Source organism: Chiloscyllium plagiosum, chromosome 23 (genome assembly GCF_004010195.1).
Source record: "Chiloscyllium plagiosum isolate BGI_BamShark_2017 chromosome 23, ASM401019v2, whole genome shotgun sequence".
NCBI classification, from domain to species: Eukaryota; Metazoa; Chordata; class Chondrichthyes; order Orectolobiformes; family Hemiscylliidae; genus Chiloscyllium; species Chiloscyllium plagiosum.
The window spans coordinates 27,954,552-27,974,512 of NC_057732.1; the positions used below are offsets into that span (position 1 = coordinate 27,954,552).

Genomic DNA, 19,961 nt, shown 5'->3' on the forward strand with positions numbered 1-19,961 from the left:
CGAGAATGCAACTTTTAAAAAAGGGTTTTGTGATTTACACATGAAAGAAGTGAAGCTATCACTGTATTCTAACAGATGAAAGGCTTAACAGACAATCAATTTTTTAATGTATAATTTCAGTTACATCACACTGCAAATTTTTGCTATAAATTCTGTGTTACGATCGAGCCCTCCACAATCACCTGATGAAGGAGCGTCGCTCCGAAGGCTAGTGTGCTTCCAATGAAACCTGTTGGACTATAACCTGGTGTTGTGTGATTTTTAACCTTGGGCCAGGAAAGACGGTTAAGGCAGACTGTACCCAATGTAGGTGAAAGCCGAGGTTCTAATAAAGGATAACTAGGTATGTAAATAAGATTTTAAGGAGATATCATGGAAAGTAATACTACTGGAATATACAGAAATCTCGAAAGAATCAGGAAAAGAATCAAGGTTAAATTAAAGGAAAGAAAAACAAATGACCAGAGATCGTATAAATCACAGAGCACCAAATGAATATACAAGACGTATTTAATTCATGCAACAAGCAGCAAATACAAAAATAAAATCACATTCACTTGACATTAAGTGTCCAAAGGCAATCTCAAATCCCATCCAGCTAATATCTTATCTTCATGAGATGATTTGGGTGTAATATGCTGTATCCTGACATTCTCAGTTGTCATGCAATGCATGATTAAATGGATGAAAAAAATCTAGGGCTAAAGTCAAAGTTGCCAATGGTACACAACAAAACTAATTTCTGTAATAGTTGTATTCCTGGAACATTGCAATGGAGTTTGGAAACATGAATAGCCCTCAGGTTAAACAAGATTGGAAGGTCTGGTATATCTGGATCCAGTGTGATCTACTTCAACTTCCACTTTAAACTCACACATTCTTTGCTTTCTTCAAAATTATCATCTAAATCCTATTTATATATGAAGGAAAAACTACCTCTGTATACTTGTTATCTTGTAATCATGCGCTGTGTAACATTGTACCCATCTACTGCCAGGGTGAAGAAATTACGGTAAGAATTATTTTGGGAAATTCAGAACAATAAATCTGTATTGGAATATATACATAAATGCTGACATGATTTTTAATCTACTATTCATTAATCTTTCACGGCACCACACAAGAAAGAATGAATATGGTTCAGCTGATTTGCCTTAACAGCTGTGCTCTTTCTCTGTGTGACTTTTGCTTCTATCGATTCCAACATAAAAACAACAGATGTGAGCTGAAGAGAGGAGTCCGGTCATAATTCCACTCCCAATCCCAAGACAAATTTGTAGCACGAATCCTTAACAGCCGATGTTTTTCTTCAACCCTGCTCAATAACACTAAATGTAACTTCATCAGTTCATATTACCAAATCACTGTTTAAAGCAGTGGCCCTCCTGATCTGGAACCATAAAGATTCTTCATTAGGATCCATAACTCAAAGTATCTTGTTCAATATCTATGCATAGCTGGGAAATGTTTGTGGATTTTTAAATTAATTCAAGGCTGTAGCCATCAGAAGAAAAGCCAACATTAATTGCTAATCTCCAACTGCCTGAGCAAAGAGGGTAAAGCAACACCTTGAACTGCTGCAGTCCAAGTTGTGTTGCAACATTCACAGTGTTGTCACTTAATTTGTATGATTCATACGATTCATTATTCCAGTTCTTGCTCCACCTCAGAAGTAACCATCAAGAAACAAGTGACTGTAGAATTAATGAATACTGGTCCATAAACTACCAATTAATTTCCAACAGCTTCAAACTGCCAGCACATTGAGAACTGAGCATACATTTGGTTTCAATTCAAACACCATGTTTTAATGGACTGTATTTTTCAGTAGAAATCATTATAAAACGGTCAGTAGTCATCATTATTCATCTGAAATAAACAACAACTTCTGGAGTTCATATACACACAATTAACCTTGGAAATCCAAACACTGCTCTCAGTGCTCCTTTTCTGTAGGCTGTGTTGTTGGAAAACACTGTAAAAATCCTCAAGATGTTTGCACTTTTTTTAATGAGTTGAACTGAGTTTTTCCAAATGATGTGCCTGGATGAGGTGTCCTCACTGCATGCAAAGGACACTTTTCACCCAGCTCCAATGTTCACCCTTCCAGAAGTTGGACTCTAGTCCCACCATCATCGAGTTATTATTTCCAGCACACCATCCTCATCTCCTCTGGTGATGTTTACTAAACCTCCTGCCCTGTCACTGCCGACCTCAGTTTTCCACCAACCCTGAACATCTTGCTAGTACCTCCTTCACAAAATCTATAAACAAGAGTGTATTGGCAGATCTCTCAATTCAGTGTATCCCTACCTCACTGAATTAATTTCACAATTTTTACAGTGCAGGTGTTTTTTTTCTCTCTTATCAAAATCATCGGGAATAGCTAGGATCCTAGTATCAATCCCTATAGTAACCTACTAAATACTGCCTGCCATTCAGAAAAATGACCCAATTACTCCTACTCTCTGTTTCTTATCTGCTAACCAATTTTCTATCCGTCTCAATACACTATCCCCTGTTATGCATTTTATTTTTACATTAATTTCTGATGTGGGACTTTGTTGAAAGCCTCCTGAAAGTCCAAATGAATCACATCCAAAGGTCTAATAGAAACATCCTTGAAGAATTCAAATAGATCTATCAAGAATGATGCCCCTTATGTAAATCCATGCTGACTATGCCTGATCCTCCCATGATTTTCTATGTGCTGTGACATAAAATCCTTGATAATGGTCCATAGCATCTTCCCTACTACTGACACCACTGGTCTATAATTCGCTGTTTTCTTTCTCCCTCACTTTTTAAATAGTGGAGTTACATTAGCTACCTTTCAATCTTTAATTGTTCCAGAGTCTAAAGAATTTTGGAAGATGATTACCAATGCAGCAACCCTTTCCAGGGCCACTTCTTTAAGTATTCTGGGGTGCAGGTTATCGAGCCCTGGGGATTTATCAGCCTTCAAACCCGTCAATTTCTCCAATACCATTTGTCCACTAATACAGATATGCTTCAGTTCCTCCCTCTCACCAAACTCCATCATTTCTGGTACTTTGCTTGTGTCTTCATTGCGAAGACAGAAGTGAAGTATGGATTTAATTCATCACCCATTTCTTCATTATAGATTCCACCATTTCTGACCATATAGAACCTACATTAGGTTTCACTAATCTTTTTCTCTTTGTACACCTAAAAACTTTTACAGTCAGTTCTTATGTTCCCTGCAAGCTTAATCTCATACTCTATTTTCCCTTCTTAATCAATCCCTTGGTCGTCTTCTGCTGCCTTCTAAACTGTTCCCAATCCTCAGGTTAACTGATTTTTTCTTGCCAATTTGTATGCCTCTTTTTTACAATCAGTACTACCTCTAACTACCCTAAAAAACCATAGTTTGGCCAATGTTCTCTTTGCACTCTTGCAGCAGACAGAAATAAACAATTTTTGTTGTTCTCCCATTCGCTCTTTGAATGTTTGCCATTGTTTATTGATTGTCATTCTTTTCAGTAACATTTCCCAATTTATCGTAGCGAATACATGGCTCATACTATTGTTGTTTCTCTTAATAAGTTTCAGGTCTCTGGTTTCTGAATCAACTACCTAATTCTTCATATTGATGAAGAATTCTATCATATTATGGTCGCTCATCCCCAAAGGATGTCTCACAAATATATTACCAATCATTCCTTTCTCATTGCATAAACCAGTCTAAGATGGCCCATTCTCTAGTTGGTTCATTGTTACATAAATTGCCACAGAAAAGGTTATTGTACAAGATGGGAGCTCATGGTATTGGGAGTAATGTATTAGCATGGATTAGAATTGGTTATCACATAGAAGGCAGAAAGTTGGGATTGATGGATCTTTTTCAGGATGGGAAAATAACTCCTGGAGTGTCATAAGGATTGGTCCTGTGCCTCAATTAGTTATTACTATATTAATGACTCAGCAGAGTGTAATGTATCAAAATTTGTAGGTTGATATACAGTTAAATTGGAGGGTGCATCGCAATTAAGACATAAGGAATCTGAAAATGGATATATATAGATTGAGTGGAGACAGAAGCCTGAAAGATAAAGGTTAATGTAGGAAAGTATAAGGTTATGTACTTTGTTAGGAAGAAAGAAAAGTAGAAAATTATTTAAATGGAGAGAAATGCAAAGAAAAAGTGAAGTAGAGGGATCTGGGCATTCTTGCGATGGAACATAAAATGTTAGCATGTAGCAAAGTTAAGAAAGGAAATGGAGTTTTGACCTTGAATGCTCAGGGAATAGAGTTTAAAAACAGGAATGTTTTGTTCTAACTCTACAGGGTGTTTTTAAGGCCACATCAGATTTTATGATCCTCCTATTTAAATAAAAATGTATTGGCATTGGAGGCAGTTTGAAAGAAATTCATCAGCTGATTCCTGAAGAAGTGTCAAGAACGGCTAAGCAGGTTAAGCTTTTAATCACTCGTGTTTAGAGGGATGATCTTATTGAAATGTACAAGATTCTGAGAAGATGTTTCTATAAATGTGAGAAATCTCGAACTAAGAGTCACCATTAACACAGGAGAACACTCATTTAAAGGAATTTGTTCTCCCAGAGAGTAGTGAATGTCTGGAATTCTCTCCCCCACAGGGTGTGGGTCACAAAGTACTTAAAGAGGAATTGTTTTTTTTTAAATTTCAAGGAGTTGAGAGCTATGATAAGCTGTATGAAGGAGAATTAGAGGCCTTGGGCATTTCAGCCATGATCTGCTTGAATGATTTGAGAGGCTAGTGCCCTAATGCAGCTCCCATTTCTTTTGACAGTTGACGGTGCAAAGTGTGGGAGAGGAGTGAGGGTCAGCACATTCATGTCAGAGAAAGGCTGGCTGTTTGAGAAGATCCATCATAGAACTCTTTGCTTTAACATTCCGTCTGGAGCCGCTCAACCCAGCCACAACTCAACTGTATTTGTTTTTCTCCTTTCCCAGTGAATGAGCTCAATACAGAAGGTATGATCTTGTATGCTGAATCTAAGATAGGTCTGGCCAAGAAAATGGCACAGAAGCCATGTTGACCCCTTTGGGTAGATGCAATATGTGATCACCTTGATTTCTGAACCTGCTCCACCTTTCTAATGTTTTAAAAGCAAACTTGTCATAAAAAAATTGAGAGACTTGCTGGTATTGTTATCAGAAAATGCAAGTTATTTGTTGCTCATGGCATTTTGGTCAAGAGCTGTGAGATTCTGGGTAATGGAAAATAAAATTCAGAACATGTGAGCATTATTCACACATACTTCAAATAAACCCATTTCTCACACAGGCAGAATAATACTGTAAAATAAATCCAATATTGTCTAATTTTTGTAACAGTGGAAACAATGGAAAACCGTGATTTTACATCTCCGCAGTGTATCTATACAGGGTATAAGATTACCTGTCTGTGTATAATGCATCCAGTTCAGTATTACCTCTGGGGCACGGTACCATCTGGTAACTACATAACCAGTCATTTCTTGATCTGCATGTCTTGCCAATCCAAAATCTAGAATCTATAATGCAAATTGAAGAGCATTAAAAAGGTCAAGGCAAATGTGTTTTGTACACACAAACCACGATCCTGTGTAACTTTGTACAGGCTAAAACTCCAGAGTTGTTTCTTTTGGTTCCTTAAAGTGAGAACAGTATTTTCAACGAAATTATAAACGATTGCTGAAAGAGAACATTAATAAATGCTTTTCTTCTCCTTTACCCTTTCATAATTTCATTAAAAGCACACTGCATTCTAACTCTAGGTTTGGTGCTGAAAGTTTTCACCTTATTCGGACCATGTAATTATAATACAAATATAACATGAATCCGATGACAGAGCTTAACTTCATACTGGAAAAGGAAGGATACTTTTAAGTGATAGCCTCATTCTGCTCTATTTCGAACTTTCTTTGCACCTTGACACCTGGCTTGCAGTCCACAAGTTTCAAGTTGGAAAAACGTTTTACTAAGAGTTCAGCATGGCTTGCAACAATGGCATGGTCCCATTTTGCCTGGGTGCAGCAGTTAGTCTACATCCCACTCATTTAGTGAGCAGTCTTTAAATTTTGGAACACTGGATTCAGGCTATAGATGTTGTGACCAGCAGGAGACAAGAATACAGAGTAAAAGCAAAAGGAATAAAACCAGATCTGATCCAGAGAACTCATAAGCTCATTTGTACCGAGTGGGATTAAAGGACATTGAAATTGTATTTGAGACAATGTGTTTGGATGATCTTTTTGACTTTTATATAATGGTGTATTTTTAATCCATTTGAAACAAATGGTTCAGCTTTTATGATGAAAGGTGAGACAAGGAATCTCAGGTGAATATGTTAACATATTTGTTCTTAATTTCATCTCGAGAGAGAGCATTTTTTTTAAATCAGCAAACTCATCTGGAGTACCCAGCAGTAATGCTGTTCAAATCAATTAAATGGAAATGATAGTGAAACCGAATAGGAGGGACAACAAGCTTTCAGTATCAGGTGTGTTTGGGAATGAACAGATGTCTAATGGTGTCTGACAAAAATTAATCTAGTCATCAGCACTAACAACAAACGATAAAGATAGCATAAAGTTTTTGTCTGGTGGTAGCAGAGTTGAACTCGAGTTGTGGACCTTTTGCTCACTGTCATATTTTCACGGGTGATCGAGGCTGCTCCACTGAATCTGTGGCCAACTGGAGAACTGCATGCAATTTTTATTTAATAGGTTTCTGGGTGGAGCATGCATCATCGATATCCTGCTCAATAAAATCTGTTGGGCATGAGGAACAGTCTAGAAGTGTAAGTGCTAAATTATTTCTATGAAACCAGTCGAAGTAAATGTCTTCCTTTGTTGTTCACTGGCATAATGCCACATGTTGAAACCTTGGTACTGCAGCTATCACTGTTAACATTTTCAAAGGATACACAAAAAGTCTTGAGAGAAAATGGCACTCTATTGTTTGCCAGTTTTTAAACCAATGTACTAAACCACAAATCAAAAAACTGAGCCTACCTTGAGTTCACAGTCCTCATTGATGGCCAGATTCCCAGGTTTAAGATCCTGACAACAGATCAACCATAAAAACATAAGTTAACCAGGGAAGCTAATCTTTGCTAAGCAAAAGTTTCTGAGATTTTTTTTATACTCTGCAACAGCCCTGACTTTATCCACAGTGCAGTAAATAAGACGGCATTACTGTCCTTGAAAAGTCCTCAAAAGGTGGTCCTCCTTGGCATTTCTAGGTACTTTAGCACTGCCATTATAATGGCATGAACTGATCTTGGCAAATGCTAATAATTCTAGTGATGTTTGATCTGAGCTTTCAGCCCATTCATAAAGGCTAGTGATAGGATTTCCCAATATGTTGGCTCTGCAGATCCATCTCAGTCTTTTGAGATCAAATTTAAAACAAAACATCTGTCCCTTAGAAAAAACTAAGTTCTAGATTACATGTCTTCCCATCAAAACAAAGGCAAAATTCTGATCCTTCAACTTGGCCATCAAGAAAACGCTACACCCCTTTATTTGAGCATCATAATAAACTATGACAAATATGGCATCAAATTAACGTCCTGTACAAATTGCAGGACTCATTTTGCTTTGGGCTTCACAGTTCCTTACTCACAATGTGCTACAATTGCCCAGCAACTCTCATGCTAACTGGGCCTCCAATAAAACATCAGAGAACCTGCTAGAATGGGCAACACTTTAAACTATTGAAATATGTTAATACTTGGGACTTCTTTTATCCTTGTAATTGCAAGCCTCAAAACGTGACATACAGGTACATTTCATTACTTTTTGTGATGCCTGGTGACAATCAAACTATAATCAGTGTTTCATGTTTTAGAAATTAAACATAAAAGATAGCATTGAGTGGGGCTTACCCGATGGATGATCCCTGCTGAGTGGATGTACTATTAAAAAGAAAAAGATACTATAAATTTATTTTTTCTCAGAGACACATCTATTTGGCCCAAGTTAGAGTTTCTTTCCACAACAAATACATTGCCATTAGAATTTAGAAAACACATCCCTGTGCTGTTCCCCATTTATCTGTGTATTTATTTTTGGCTCCACATTAATTTGAATGTTAAAATAGCTATTATCAATGTGCATAATGATAAGTGGGAAGACCTAAATTTGTAGAATTTGATGGAGTGCATAGAGGCATTATTAGTATTTTTTGAATATAATTAGGACTTGTTTAACATCAAACCATTTATGCATCATTGAGCACAGCACATAAATACAGGACAGTGTATTGACTCAAGATGACCCCCTTGTTTCAGAACCAAAAATATGTATAGGCCTATAGTCAGCATATATATCAAACTCCCTAGTCTTCTGCTAAGAAATGCTAAACTCGCATTAGGTGTTGGCCTCAATTTTCACCTGAGATGTTTTACTCATCGTCTCCATTCAAACTTGAGATCAAGTAGACAACTCAGGATGTGTATGAAGACGCATTGGGATTTTACAAAGAGCAGACCACAAATGGCAAACACTAAAGGATGCTGGAGCAAAAAGAATAAAGTTGAGTGCTGCTTTCATGATAAAAATCATACCAATTGTTAACTCGTCAAATAAATGTGTTGCAGCGAAGGGATTTGGTGTCAGTGAAAAACTTTTTGGAATCAAAATAGAAGAAATCCATCCTAATGAAGACGTCCAAGACCAAATGGGCTATAAGAACAGGGATCAGCTGCTGCCCTGATCTTGAGGAGGATGGATTAGAATGATCAGAATGTATATATATACAATTCAATGTTTATATACCTGCGTTTGGGCTAAACCAACTGTGAACCCAGCAACGATTTCAGACCAACGGCTAGATTTTGAGATGTTAATGGTTGACTAATACTATGCAATCTATTGTATGAACCAAAAGATAATTAGTGTAAATGTCTATGGAAATTACAGAGATCATTGAGATGATAGAGGAAGAGGTCATTTGGTGCATTGTTTCCTTGCTGATTGACAAAGAGCTACTCAGCCTAATCTCCTGCACTATCTTCCAAGACCTGCAGGTCAGGGCTCTTCAAGTAGCCATCCAAATCATTTTTAAATGTGCTGAGATTTTCTGCATGTACTATTCTTTTAAGCAGTGAGTTCAATATCCCCTTCACTATCTAGATGAAAGAATTCTTTCTTATCTCCCCTTTAAACTCTTGTCAATTACTGTCGATCTGTGCTCCCTTGTTTTGGACCTGTGTGTTAAGGCAAATAGGTTAATTCTATTAACTCTCTTTAGGGCATCACAACTTTACGCATCGCAAATAAACTCCTTTAATTAAAAACTTCTACTCCTTGCAATACTCTTATAAATTTCCTTTGCACCCTCCCTATTGCAGTAATATTTTTCCTATGATGAGAAGACTGGAACTGCATGCATTAGTTAAGCTGTGGTCTAATTAGGGTTCTATGCAGTTCGTGCATAATCTCCCTGCCCTTATATTTCTATGCATTGTATAATAAAGCACAGTATGCCATATGCTTTCTTAATTATCCTATTGAGCTGCCCTGCTACCATTAAGAATATGTGAGCGGGGTCCCTTTGTTTCTTCACACTTTCCAGTAACTTGCATTTATTGCATATTCCCATGCTTTACTGCACCCTCCAAAATGCGTTACCTCACATTCTCCTGGATTAAATTCCATTTTCCATTTTGATGCCTCACTGAGGCCATCTACATCCTGCTGCCACAGTCTAAAGATTTCCTTCTCACTTTCAACCACATGTTTGCTATTGCTGTTTATAACAGTTTCCAACCGCACAGATGCAAAACCACAGTAAAATTTGGCAGCCATAATGGTGGTCATGAAGGATAAATGAGTCCAATATTAGTTTGTATACATCTACAAACTTCAGAGCAGGCCATGGGGGATTAATTTTGTGTTTGCTTTTTAGATCTCTTCCAATGTATAATGATACAACACAGAAGACAACTCACACCATAGTGCTTGTACTGGCTGTTTGAAAATCCTGTCCATTGGTCTCACTTATTTGTTATTTTCCCATAGCTCTGAAATTCCATATGTCCTTTTTTTAGAAGCACATACCCAATTCTCTTTTTAAAAAGTACGATTGAATCTGCATCCACTATCTTTTCAGGTAGTGCATAACTCACTGTATAAAAAGAGTTTTGCTCATCCTCCCACATACTGGTGTAAATGTAGAAGATCTTGCCCTGGGTGTGTGTGTGTGTGTGTGGCATCCACTATCTTTTCAGGTAGTGCATAACTCACTGTATAAAAAGAGTTTTGCTCATCCTCCCACATACTGGTGTAAATGTAGAAGATCTTGCCGTGTGTGTGTGTGTGTGTGTGTGTGTGAGAGAATTTAGACTGCAAACTGTGAGATGAACACTTATGGCCCTTGAGGTTGGGTGGGAGTGGGGATTGGGGGTCTGCATCTTCAAAATTGGGCTCCATGCCAGTGGCACTGTTCCCTGTGCTTACCTGCCCACCTCGCTCCAATTTTACTCAGTTACCGGCCTCTTAAGAAGGTCCTACCACAACCAATGGATTTTACCCATGATGTTTTGAGTCCAGCACCTAGTGCTCAGCACTCACTATAAGCCACATGGAGTCCTAGTCAGGAAGGGTGAATGGACCTCCTTTATTGGCTCCTGTGTCATTCAGAAGGCTTCAATAGCTTTCCCCCCACTCCCTCCTGTTTCCCTCCTCTCTGCTCTGTCTACTCTGGGAGGTGCCCCCTTCCATTCCACTCCTTTGTTATGGCCTGGCAGCCTAGGCCCGGTGAGATCCCAGACGAAGCTTCAAAATTGGTTCCATCATAGCACACATCCCTCCTGACTCCGGTGGATCTAGCAGTGATCACTGCTCTTGATGGTGCTGCTAAGTCATCAGCAGTTATTAGATGGATCCTGAGTGAGCCTGCCAAAGGTCATAGGGTTAGGCTCACCTATGACCTTTACACTGGAGGCATTTGGACTGTGCTGCCTGTATTAAATTCAGCCTTTCTGTGTACAGTACTATCCACATACTTTCGCAGAAATGTAAAAACACAGAAAATGGGAACAGGAGTAGGCCATTCAGTTCTTTGAGCCTGGTACATCATTCAGTACAAACATGGCTGATCCCCCAACTCAGGAAACTGTTCCTGCTTTCATTCCATAACCTTTAGCCCTAAGCACTATGTCTATATCCTTCTTGAAAACATTCAATGTTCTGGCCTCAATCGCCTTCTGTGGCAAAGAATTCCATGGGCTCATGAGTCTCTGGGAAAAGAAATTTCTGCTCACCTCAATCTTAAATGGCCTTCCCTGTGTCCTTAGACTGTGACTCCTGACTCTGGCCTCATGGTCATTCGGAACATCCTTTCTGCATTTAGTCTGTCTTGTTCTGTTGGAATTTTCTGGGTTTCTATGAGATCTGCTCTTATTCTTCTAAGCCCCAGTGAATATATTCCTAATTGATCAAGTCTCTCTTCATACTTAAATCTTGACATCCCAGGAATCAGATTGGTAAACCTTTGTTGCACTCCCTCTATAGCCAGAATCCTCAGATAAGGAGACCAAAACTCCAGGTGTGACCTCACTAAGGTCTTGTACAACTGCAGCAAGACATCCCTGCTCCTGTACTTGTATCCTCTCACCATGAACATCAACATACCTGCATGCTTATTTCCATTAACTGGTGAGCAAGGACATCCAGGTCTCGTTGCACTTTCATCTTTCCCAACCTATATCCATTCAGATAATAATCAACCTTCCTGCTTTTGCTACCAAAGTGGATAACCTCACATTTATCCACATTATGTTTAACCTGCCATGCATTTGCCCACTCAAATTGTTCAAATTACTCTGATGCATCTCTGTATCCTCCTCATAGCTCAAACATCCACCCAGGTTTGTGTCGTCTGCAAATTTGGAGATATTACATTTAGTTCCATTACCTAAATCATTAATATATGTATAAATAGAGTGAATAGTTGGGGTCTGACTGATTCCTGCTGTATCTGACTGGTCACTAGCTGCCACTTAGAAAATGAATTGTTCATTCAGTGCAGAAGAAGGGTTACTGGATCTGATTTCTCTCCAGATGCTGCCAGGCCTCCTGAGTTCCTTCAGCAAATTTTGACTTGTTTATTCTTACTATTTGTTTCCTGTCTGCCAGCCAGCTCTCAATCCATGTCAGTACACGACCTCCAAGAATTTGGCGCTGCTTCAAAATACATAAATCTGTGAATCTAAGGAGTTTGTGGTTAAGAATTTCCAGACAACACAGGCCAGGTTAATATCCTGCCAATATAAATTGAAGTTATTTCCTTAATGAAATTAACACAATACACCAACGAGAAGCCAGAATCTTTACTGCCTCTGGCTTCCCTCCTTTGTTGAAAAAGAATGACTTTTATGTGAAAGCGCTATTTCATAGATGCCGTGTGGCTAAGCATATTTCTGAGAGACAATAACGAAAGAACAGGATGAAACCTTAACACCCACGTAACCTCAAGCCAGTTCAGCAGTCAGTTGCAGAATAACATTGTGCTGTTTTCGTGAGTGAATTGCACTTGCAAATTACTCTTGTGTGGGTGCACATCTACTTCTGGTAGCACACCACAGCCATGGTATATGTATGTTCTGAAAAAAACTGCTTTTAACCTCTCTCTTATTTCTTAAACTGAGGTTCACCAGCTAGTCCTCTTCTGCAAAACACCTTCAGATATTTTCTGCGTTAAAGACTCCATAGGTGAAAATTCTCATTGGTGCCAAAACATTAAATTGCATTTGTCTTCAAAATTGGAAAAATATTGCTATTGTTCACAAAGTTTCAAGTTCTGTTTGGCGCCATTTTTCATTTCACAAGAATACAAAGAAGATATATGCTGAATGGAATTGATCTTCAGTTACTGTTTAAATTTCTGCAACATACGAATAAAAATGAGTTATTATAGCGTATGGTCACATTATTGGACCAGTAAACCAGAGAGAACAGGAGCTCAATCCCAGTCAAATGGAAAATATGAATTTAATTGAAACTAAACCATGGAAGTAATAAAATTGACATCAGTAAAAATAAACATGAACTGTTAATAAGAAATATAAACTGGTTCAGTATTCTTATTTTGGGAAAGAACCAGTTGTACTTGCCAGCTCTAGACTATTTTAAAGCTTTAGATCTACCCAGTTAAATTTGTGTTATCGGTGGTAATTCAAAAATGCCAGATACTGAAGAGCATCGTAAAATATGTAATCCACGCTGTTTTCTCACATTCAGTAGTGACCAGCACTCCCAATAAATGATCATACAATATCTTAAATAGCACTTCAAGCTGCCTTATGACTGTCAGTCCCAGCACCTCCACCATCAGAGGGTCACTTCGGAAAGGCTCTCAGTTACTGAAGGGTGCTAGTTCACTTCGGAAAGGCTCTCAGTTACTGAAGGATGCACTTCATTCCAGTCAGTGGAGTATTCCAATGTGCAAGATCGGGAGAGATAGTGGTCTAGTGGTAGTATCACTGGACTGTTAATCCAGAGATGATCCAGGTTCAAATCTCGGCATGGCAGGTGGTGAATTGTGAAATCAATTAAAAAAATCTGGAATTAAGAGTCTACTGATGATCATGAATCCACTGTCAATTGCCAGAAAAACCCACCTCGTTCATTAATGTCCTTTAGGGACAGAAACTGCCATCCTTACCCAGTCTGGCCTACACATGACTCCTGACCCACAGCAATGTGGTTGACTCCTAACTTCCCTCTGAGCAAGTAGGGATTGGCAATAAATGCTGGCCTAGTCAGCGATGCCCTCATGCCATGAATGAATAGAACAAAATGCTGAAAAACTAAGTTGTGTGGTAGGTAGATACTAACTGCCCTGAGAAGTGGCTCAGCCAACCAAACAGTTGCATCAAACCACTGCACTACTTCAAGAGAATTCCAATATGCCATTGACACCACATCCTCAGAATACTGTTTTGAAGTACGCTTGTGAGAGTAGAAGATTCAAAAGAATGATTTTATTATATTCTGGTGAAAAAAACAATTATGGATAACTACATGTCTTGCAAGTTAATATAACATGTCTCAAAGTAATGTAAGGGCATAAGGTTCTAACTCACTTGTCTAAAATTATATGTACTGACGTAAAACTTTCATTTTAAAACTGGCCAGGCAATTAACTAATATCATATTCCCAGAGTCAAAATTAATGACTGGAGGACAAACTGACCTTTAGGCCTTTCAAGATTTGATACACCAGAAATTGGATCCGGTCTTCAGTCAGTTTCTCATGCTTCATTAATTTGCTAAGGTCTGTTCCCATAAAAGGCATAACCAAATAACTGCAAAGCAAGGTAAATTAATAAGCAGAACATCAGTATGAACAATAGCCACAATACATAGCTGTTTTAATGTTTAGATAAGCAGTAACCAGGGTACTGGTTGATGGTCATTTGTTTATGATAAGCTGGGTCCTAGATAGAGAAATAGGATATAAAGCTAAATTAAGTAATTCCAGAGTGGAAGATTCAAGGTTCAAGAATGACTTTTAATAATTAAGCTGATAGGCAGGATTTTAGATGTTTAAAGTGATGAAAATTTAAAACACTGTATTAGAATCTAACATCCAAATAAAAGTAAAGTACCTTGGATTCTGGAAATCTGAAATAAAAACAGAAAATGTTGGAGAAACTCAGCAGGTCTGGCAGCATCTGTGGCAAACGAAACAGAGTTAACATTTTAAGTCCGATATTACTCTTCTTTAAAGCTAAAGAGTCATATCAGATTTGAAATGTGAATTGGTTCATTATTCACAGATGCTGCAGACCTGCTGGGTTTCTCCAGAAGTTTCTGTTTTTATTTCAGATTGTATTAGGAATGTGTCTTGAAAAATTACTTAAATAAGAATTGGAAGTTCAAACAAAATATTATGGAGATAATACAGTATCTTACCACATGTTCTATGCAATGTACAATTGTATCATTTTGAATCCGACTACACGGATTCTTTTTTGACAGTACAGAATTCCAACTTCTGTAAGTAATCCCAAAACAGGAATGGTATACAAAATAACACCATGAATGGGAGAAATGTAAGTTTTTTCCATCGGTTGTAATTTCTTTTTGTTTTAGTGTAATTATCTACTCACATGATAAAACTTGGCATATGGGAAAGACATGTCCAGTCATAATAAGTATATTCTTCACAGTTAGTTGCATTTTGTATTGAATAAAATTATGAAATGAAAAAAAGAATAGTCAAGTGATTATTAAATGATGTGGTACTTAACAAGATCTTTTAATTAGTTGTTAGGACACTTTCCTGTAGAAACCTCACCTATCAAACAGTTTAGGTTGCAAAATTTTATCTTTCTTATCTATGCCCATTGTCCAATTTCCTTTAAAAGAGACTAAATTTGGAAAGAATTCATTTTGCCCTGGAGACCTATATGTTCACAAATTATGAGTATGAAAGAATGTGTTATAAAAATTTGCAAAGGTTTTATTCTTTGACACCAGTTAGATCGTTGAAGGTATATATGATCTGCCCTGAGCTACTAACATTGCAGTTAATAATCTGACATTTCTAATACTGGTTTTTCTCCACTTGTCAATTTTCTGAACTGTAATGAACTATTTGTGGGGTTATGGGCACCTTGTACCCTCTGAAATCTTGTTTGGTTTGCTATTCTTCTGTGAATTTGGAAAGCAGCTTTTTACCTATGGGGTCATCACTGTGGAGCCTGAACCTGTCCTTAACACCAACCAAAGTTTACTTCAAACAGAAGTCAGCAAAAGGACCATGAAGCAAAGTGGGACCTTGGTCATTGAATGTTTTCAAGGCAGAATTAGATGGATTCTTGGCTAACGGGAAGGGAACAGTGGCATCAAAGGGTATCACAGGTTGGCAGGAAAGTGGTATGGAGGCTATTATCAGTTCGGCCATGATCTTATCAAAGGCAGAACTGGCTCAGAGGTCGAATGGTTTAATCCAGCTCCTACTTCATATGTTCATACATGTGACAACTGGATTCAAAAAAGCCTTTAGCTACAGGAACCAACATTTGCTGCCTGGACAACCCTAATCTCCGTCCTTGTCAATTGGTTGGTATCTAGTGGGGAGGCTGACATTGATATTGTACACATAAAACTTCATAACCTGCAGAGGACTCTGGTTTTCTGCATCTTTGATGCTCTTCTATGACACACAAACCCCACTCTTGACTTGTCAAAAGAAATTAACTCCCCATTGCGTGTAGATATAAGTATTTCTGATTACTGGTCATGAAAATCACCAATTACATATTCTGCTTGACAAGGAAAAAATCTCAAGGATACATCTTACGTGATTGGTGAGAACAAGTCTTGCATGCACTCTGCTAATTCAGGTCCAAATTTCAAATGAGACACTCAATTCAATGTATTTATCAAGCTATTTGTTTTATTTGACTCCATGTTCTGTATACTAACACTATAGTTAATGGTTTAAATATAAGTGGTTATCTGGAAATACTGTCAATGAAAAGAAAGCTAAAAAATGTGACATTTATTAATTCTGACAAATTAATTCAATACTGATCCATTAGAGATGAGGCTTCTCTCATTTTTCTTTCTCAACCAATTTTTTTCCTGACTTTCTGCTTTGAGAGTACTGAGCCAATGTAGGGGTATGATATCAAAGACACATTCCAGTACTGTGTCCAAGCAGCTGGTCTTTATTGGACCCCAGACAGTGAATCTTAGTGAGTCATCTGACCACATCAAATCATTATGCCCAAAATGGTCTGACCTGCTATCTCTACCTATGTGATTTCAGAAAGTGAAACACCCCTTCCTGATCAAGCTAGCCATGAATTTTAAACAAAAACAGAAATTGCTGGAAAAGCTCTAGAGGAAGGGTCACTGGACCGGAGGAAAACCAGTTCTGAGGAAGGGTCACCGGATCCAAAACGTAAACTCTGATTTCTCTACACAGATGCTGCCAGACCTGCTGAGCTTTTCCAGCAACTTCTGTTTTTGTTTCTGATTTACAGCATCCACAGTTTTTTTGGTTTTTATTTAGACATAGATTTTAGCCCAGTCATAGAATCAATGCCTTCAAATGGGAAAGAGAATGGACACAACTGGGGAAAAAAAACAAGATATTGTTACTGATTTCGGAGATTGACAAGGTTGAAAAAGAAAGTGATGCTTCTCTATGGGGTGGATTTCTGGTGGGGACAGGATTTCAACCTCTCCCTCAAAATCTGCCTTAACCCCTACCAACTTAACTGAGTCATTTATGGTACACATGACAAATGTCTCACTTAGAGAGTCATCTGACAACTAGCCTAGTGCAGGGGAAGGGAAGGGAAGTCCTGGCTTGGAAAGCAAGGTGATAGTCGATCTCGTGACCCACAGTTTTTCCTCCTTCTTTGCCCTAACCCTGTGAAGAAAAAAAAAAAAACCCTCCTATGTTGAGGAAACAGAAGCAGGCTTATTGAACTCCCTCACATTTTAGTAACAGATTTCATTTTTTGCAATGCAGCGGTAACAGTATGTACCAGCTATAAAGCACGTTGCAGCAACTCACCAAGGCTCCTTTGACAGCACCTTCTGAACATGTCACTTCTATCACCTGGAAGGCCAAGGTCAGCAGATGCATGGCAGCCCCACTGTCTGTAATTTCCCTCAAGTTTCACACCATTCTGACCTGGAACTATATCACTGGTCCTTCACTATTGATGTGCCAAAATCCTGGAACTCCTTTCCAAAAGGCACTGTGGGAGTACAACACCATATGGACTGCAGCAGTTGCAGAAGGAAACATGCTATCACCTTCTCAAGAGCAATTAGGGATGGGCAATAAATGCTGGACCATCTAACTACACCCTCCCAGGAATGAATAAAACAGTATAATACTCCAACTGAAGTCTGGTGGCAAAATGGAACAAGATTTGTGAAAATTAATCTGAGATTACAAAGCAGTTATTTAAAGAAAACATTCTAATGATGGACTCCTATTATTACTGTAGGTTTTGGATCTTTCTGAAAAGAAAACACAGCTTAGATAATTAATATTTACTTAGCATCTATGGTTAATGCAATGCTTAGATCCTGAATTAATATAATGTCATATAATATAATGACGCCTGGAGGAAGAGCGCCTCATCTTCCACCTAGGAACCCTCCAACCACAAGGGATGAATAAGGGCTTATGCCCGAAACGTCGATTCTCCTGCTCCTTTGATGCTGCCTGACCTGCTGCGCTTTTCCAGCAACACATTTTTCAGCTCTCATCTCCAGCATCTGCAGTCCTCACTTTCTCCTAATTAAAATAAATATCTATACGTAGCTTTACCACAGTCAGAAAATGTATATTGTTGGAGCCTTTTTTTCACAACTTAGTAATCGTAGGCCAGAAGTTATCCTGGACATTTATTCCATATCCCTTTACAATATGAGTCTTGAGGAAAGATAATATAATATTCCAAGGAGCATTAACAAGCAACATTGATAACAGAGACAGCTAAGGAAATACTAAGATAAATTACTAAAAAAACTTGGTCAAAGAATGAGGTTGAATGGAGTGCCATAAAAGAGAAAAAAAGAGGCAAGGAGAAGGTTTATAAAGGGAACTCCCGAGATTAGGAGCTTGGAATTTGAGGGCATGGCAACCGGTGGTTCAGTAATTAATAACAGTAATACTTAAGAGGCCAGAATTAAATGAGCAGAGATACCTCAGAGAGTTAAAGAGCTGGTAGAAATGATAGAGACAGGGAAGAGTGAGACTATGGAAGGATTTGAAAACAAGCATGAGAGTTTTCAAAATTGATGCATTGCTTGACTGTGCAAGTCAATGTTGGTCTACTAGCACAGTGGTGATTGGTAAAGAGGACTTTTTTGAGGTAGAACATGAGTAACAGAGGTTTGGAAAACCTCAAGTTTATGGAGGATAGAATATGAGAGGCTAGCTAGGAGGGCTTTGAAATAATCAAGTCTAGAGACAGCAAAGGTATGGATGAGGTTTCAGCAGCAGATGAACTGAGGGAAAGGATGAAGTCAGGCCATGTTATAGTGGTTGAAATAGGCAGTCTTAGATACGGAGCAGATGGACATTTGGAAGCTCAACTTGGGCCAATTTTGACACCAGGTTATGAACAATTTTGTTTAGACAAAGATAGTTACTGTGATACAGGATAACTCGGTAGCTTGGGGAGTATCATGGAGACTGAAGATAATGATTTTTGTCCTCTTATATTTAATTGGAGCATATTTCTGGTTGTCCAAATCTACATGTTATTCAAGCAGTCTGGCTAACAAGAGCTTGTCTAACTGCAGTATTCATCACTGACTATTGTCATTGTGGCTTGTTTTGACTTGAAGTCCAATATGCTGCAGTGAAATACTGCTGTATTAATAACTTAGGTAGAAAACAACACCAGATGGTTCCATTAGTCATCACCTTTAGGGTAGAAGCTAGGAAATGCATTAATTGCCTCATTAAGAGTTAAATAAATGAAATAATCTCAAGAGTATAGCTGAGATGCATGGCAGCAAGGTGGGAAATTTTTGATAATACGCTGTCAACAAAATTTAGTTGCAATTTTAAAAAACTGTATTTTTCTGCCACCTCCATTTCTGCACCATTTACCTGTCCTTAATCACATTCTGGCACCTCCCAAAGATAGATGCTGGGGTGTAGTTATAGAAAGCACTCAAATGATAAGGCTTAATTTTAAGGGAGCTACAGCAATTCAAGATTAAATGTTCATTTTGTGGGAATGAAAGCCCTTGCATGCCAACAAAATAGCCTGCTTAACTTGCAATAGAAGAGACCATTGAGGATCAGAGAATCCACTCTATATGATTTCTAGAATGTTAAAATCTCACTTATACAAAATGAAATTAAAGTCAATATTTTGGTCTGTTCAAACAGCTTGGAAAAGTTATAAAAATGATTTTATTCAGATTTATTTGATATTACTTGAATTGTTGCCTGCTAATCACACATGTAAAATG

The 19,961-nt window shown here is 38.1% G+C and overlaps 1 protein-coding gene across 1 annotated transcript in view; it reads right to left on the minus strand.

Annotated features, from left to right (window-relative positions):
* Positions 1-19,961, minus strand: part of LOC122561715 (mitogen-activated protein kinase 12-like) — a 68,840-nt gene that overhangs the window by 19,973 nt on the left and 28,906 nt on the right. Inside the window, exons 4-7 of the mRNA XM_043713757.1 lie at positions 14,191-14,302; positions 7,877-7,906; positions 7,002-7,049; positions 5,405-5,519 (exon numbers count right to left, since the gene is read on the minus strand). Coding sequence (XP_043569692.1) covers positions 5,405-5,519; positions 7,002-7,049; positions 7,877-7,906; positions 14,191-14,302 — 305 coding nt within the window. The remainder of the gene's footprint in view (positions 1-5,404; positions 5,520-7,001; positions 7,050-7,876; positions 7,907-14,190; positions 14,303-19,961) is intronic.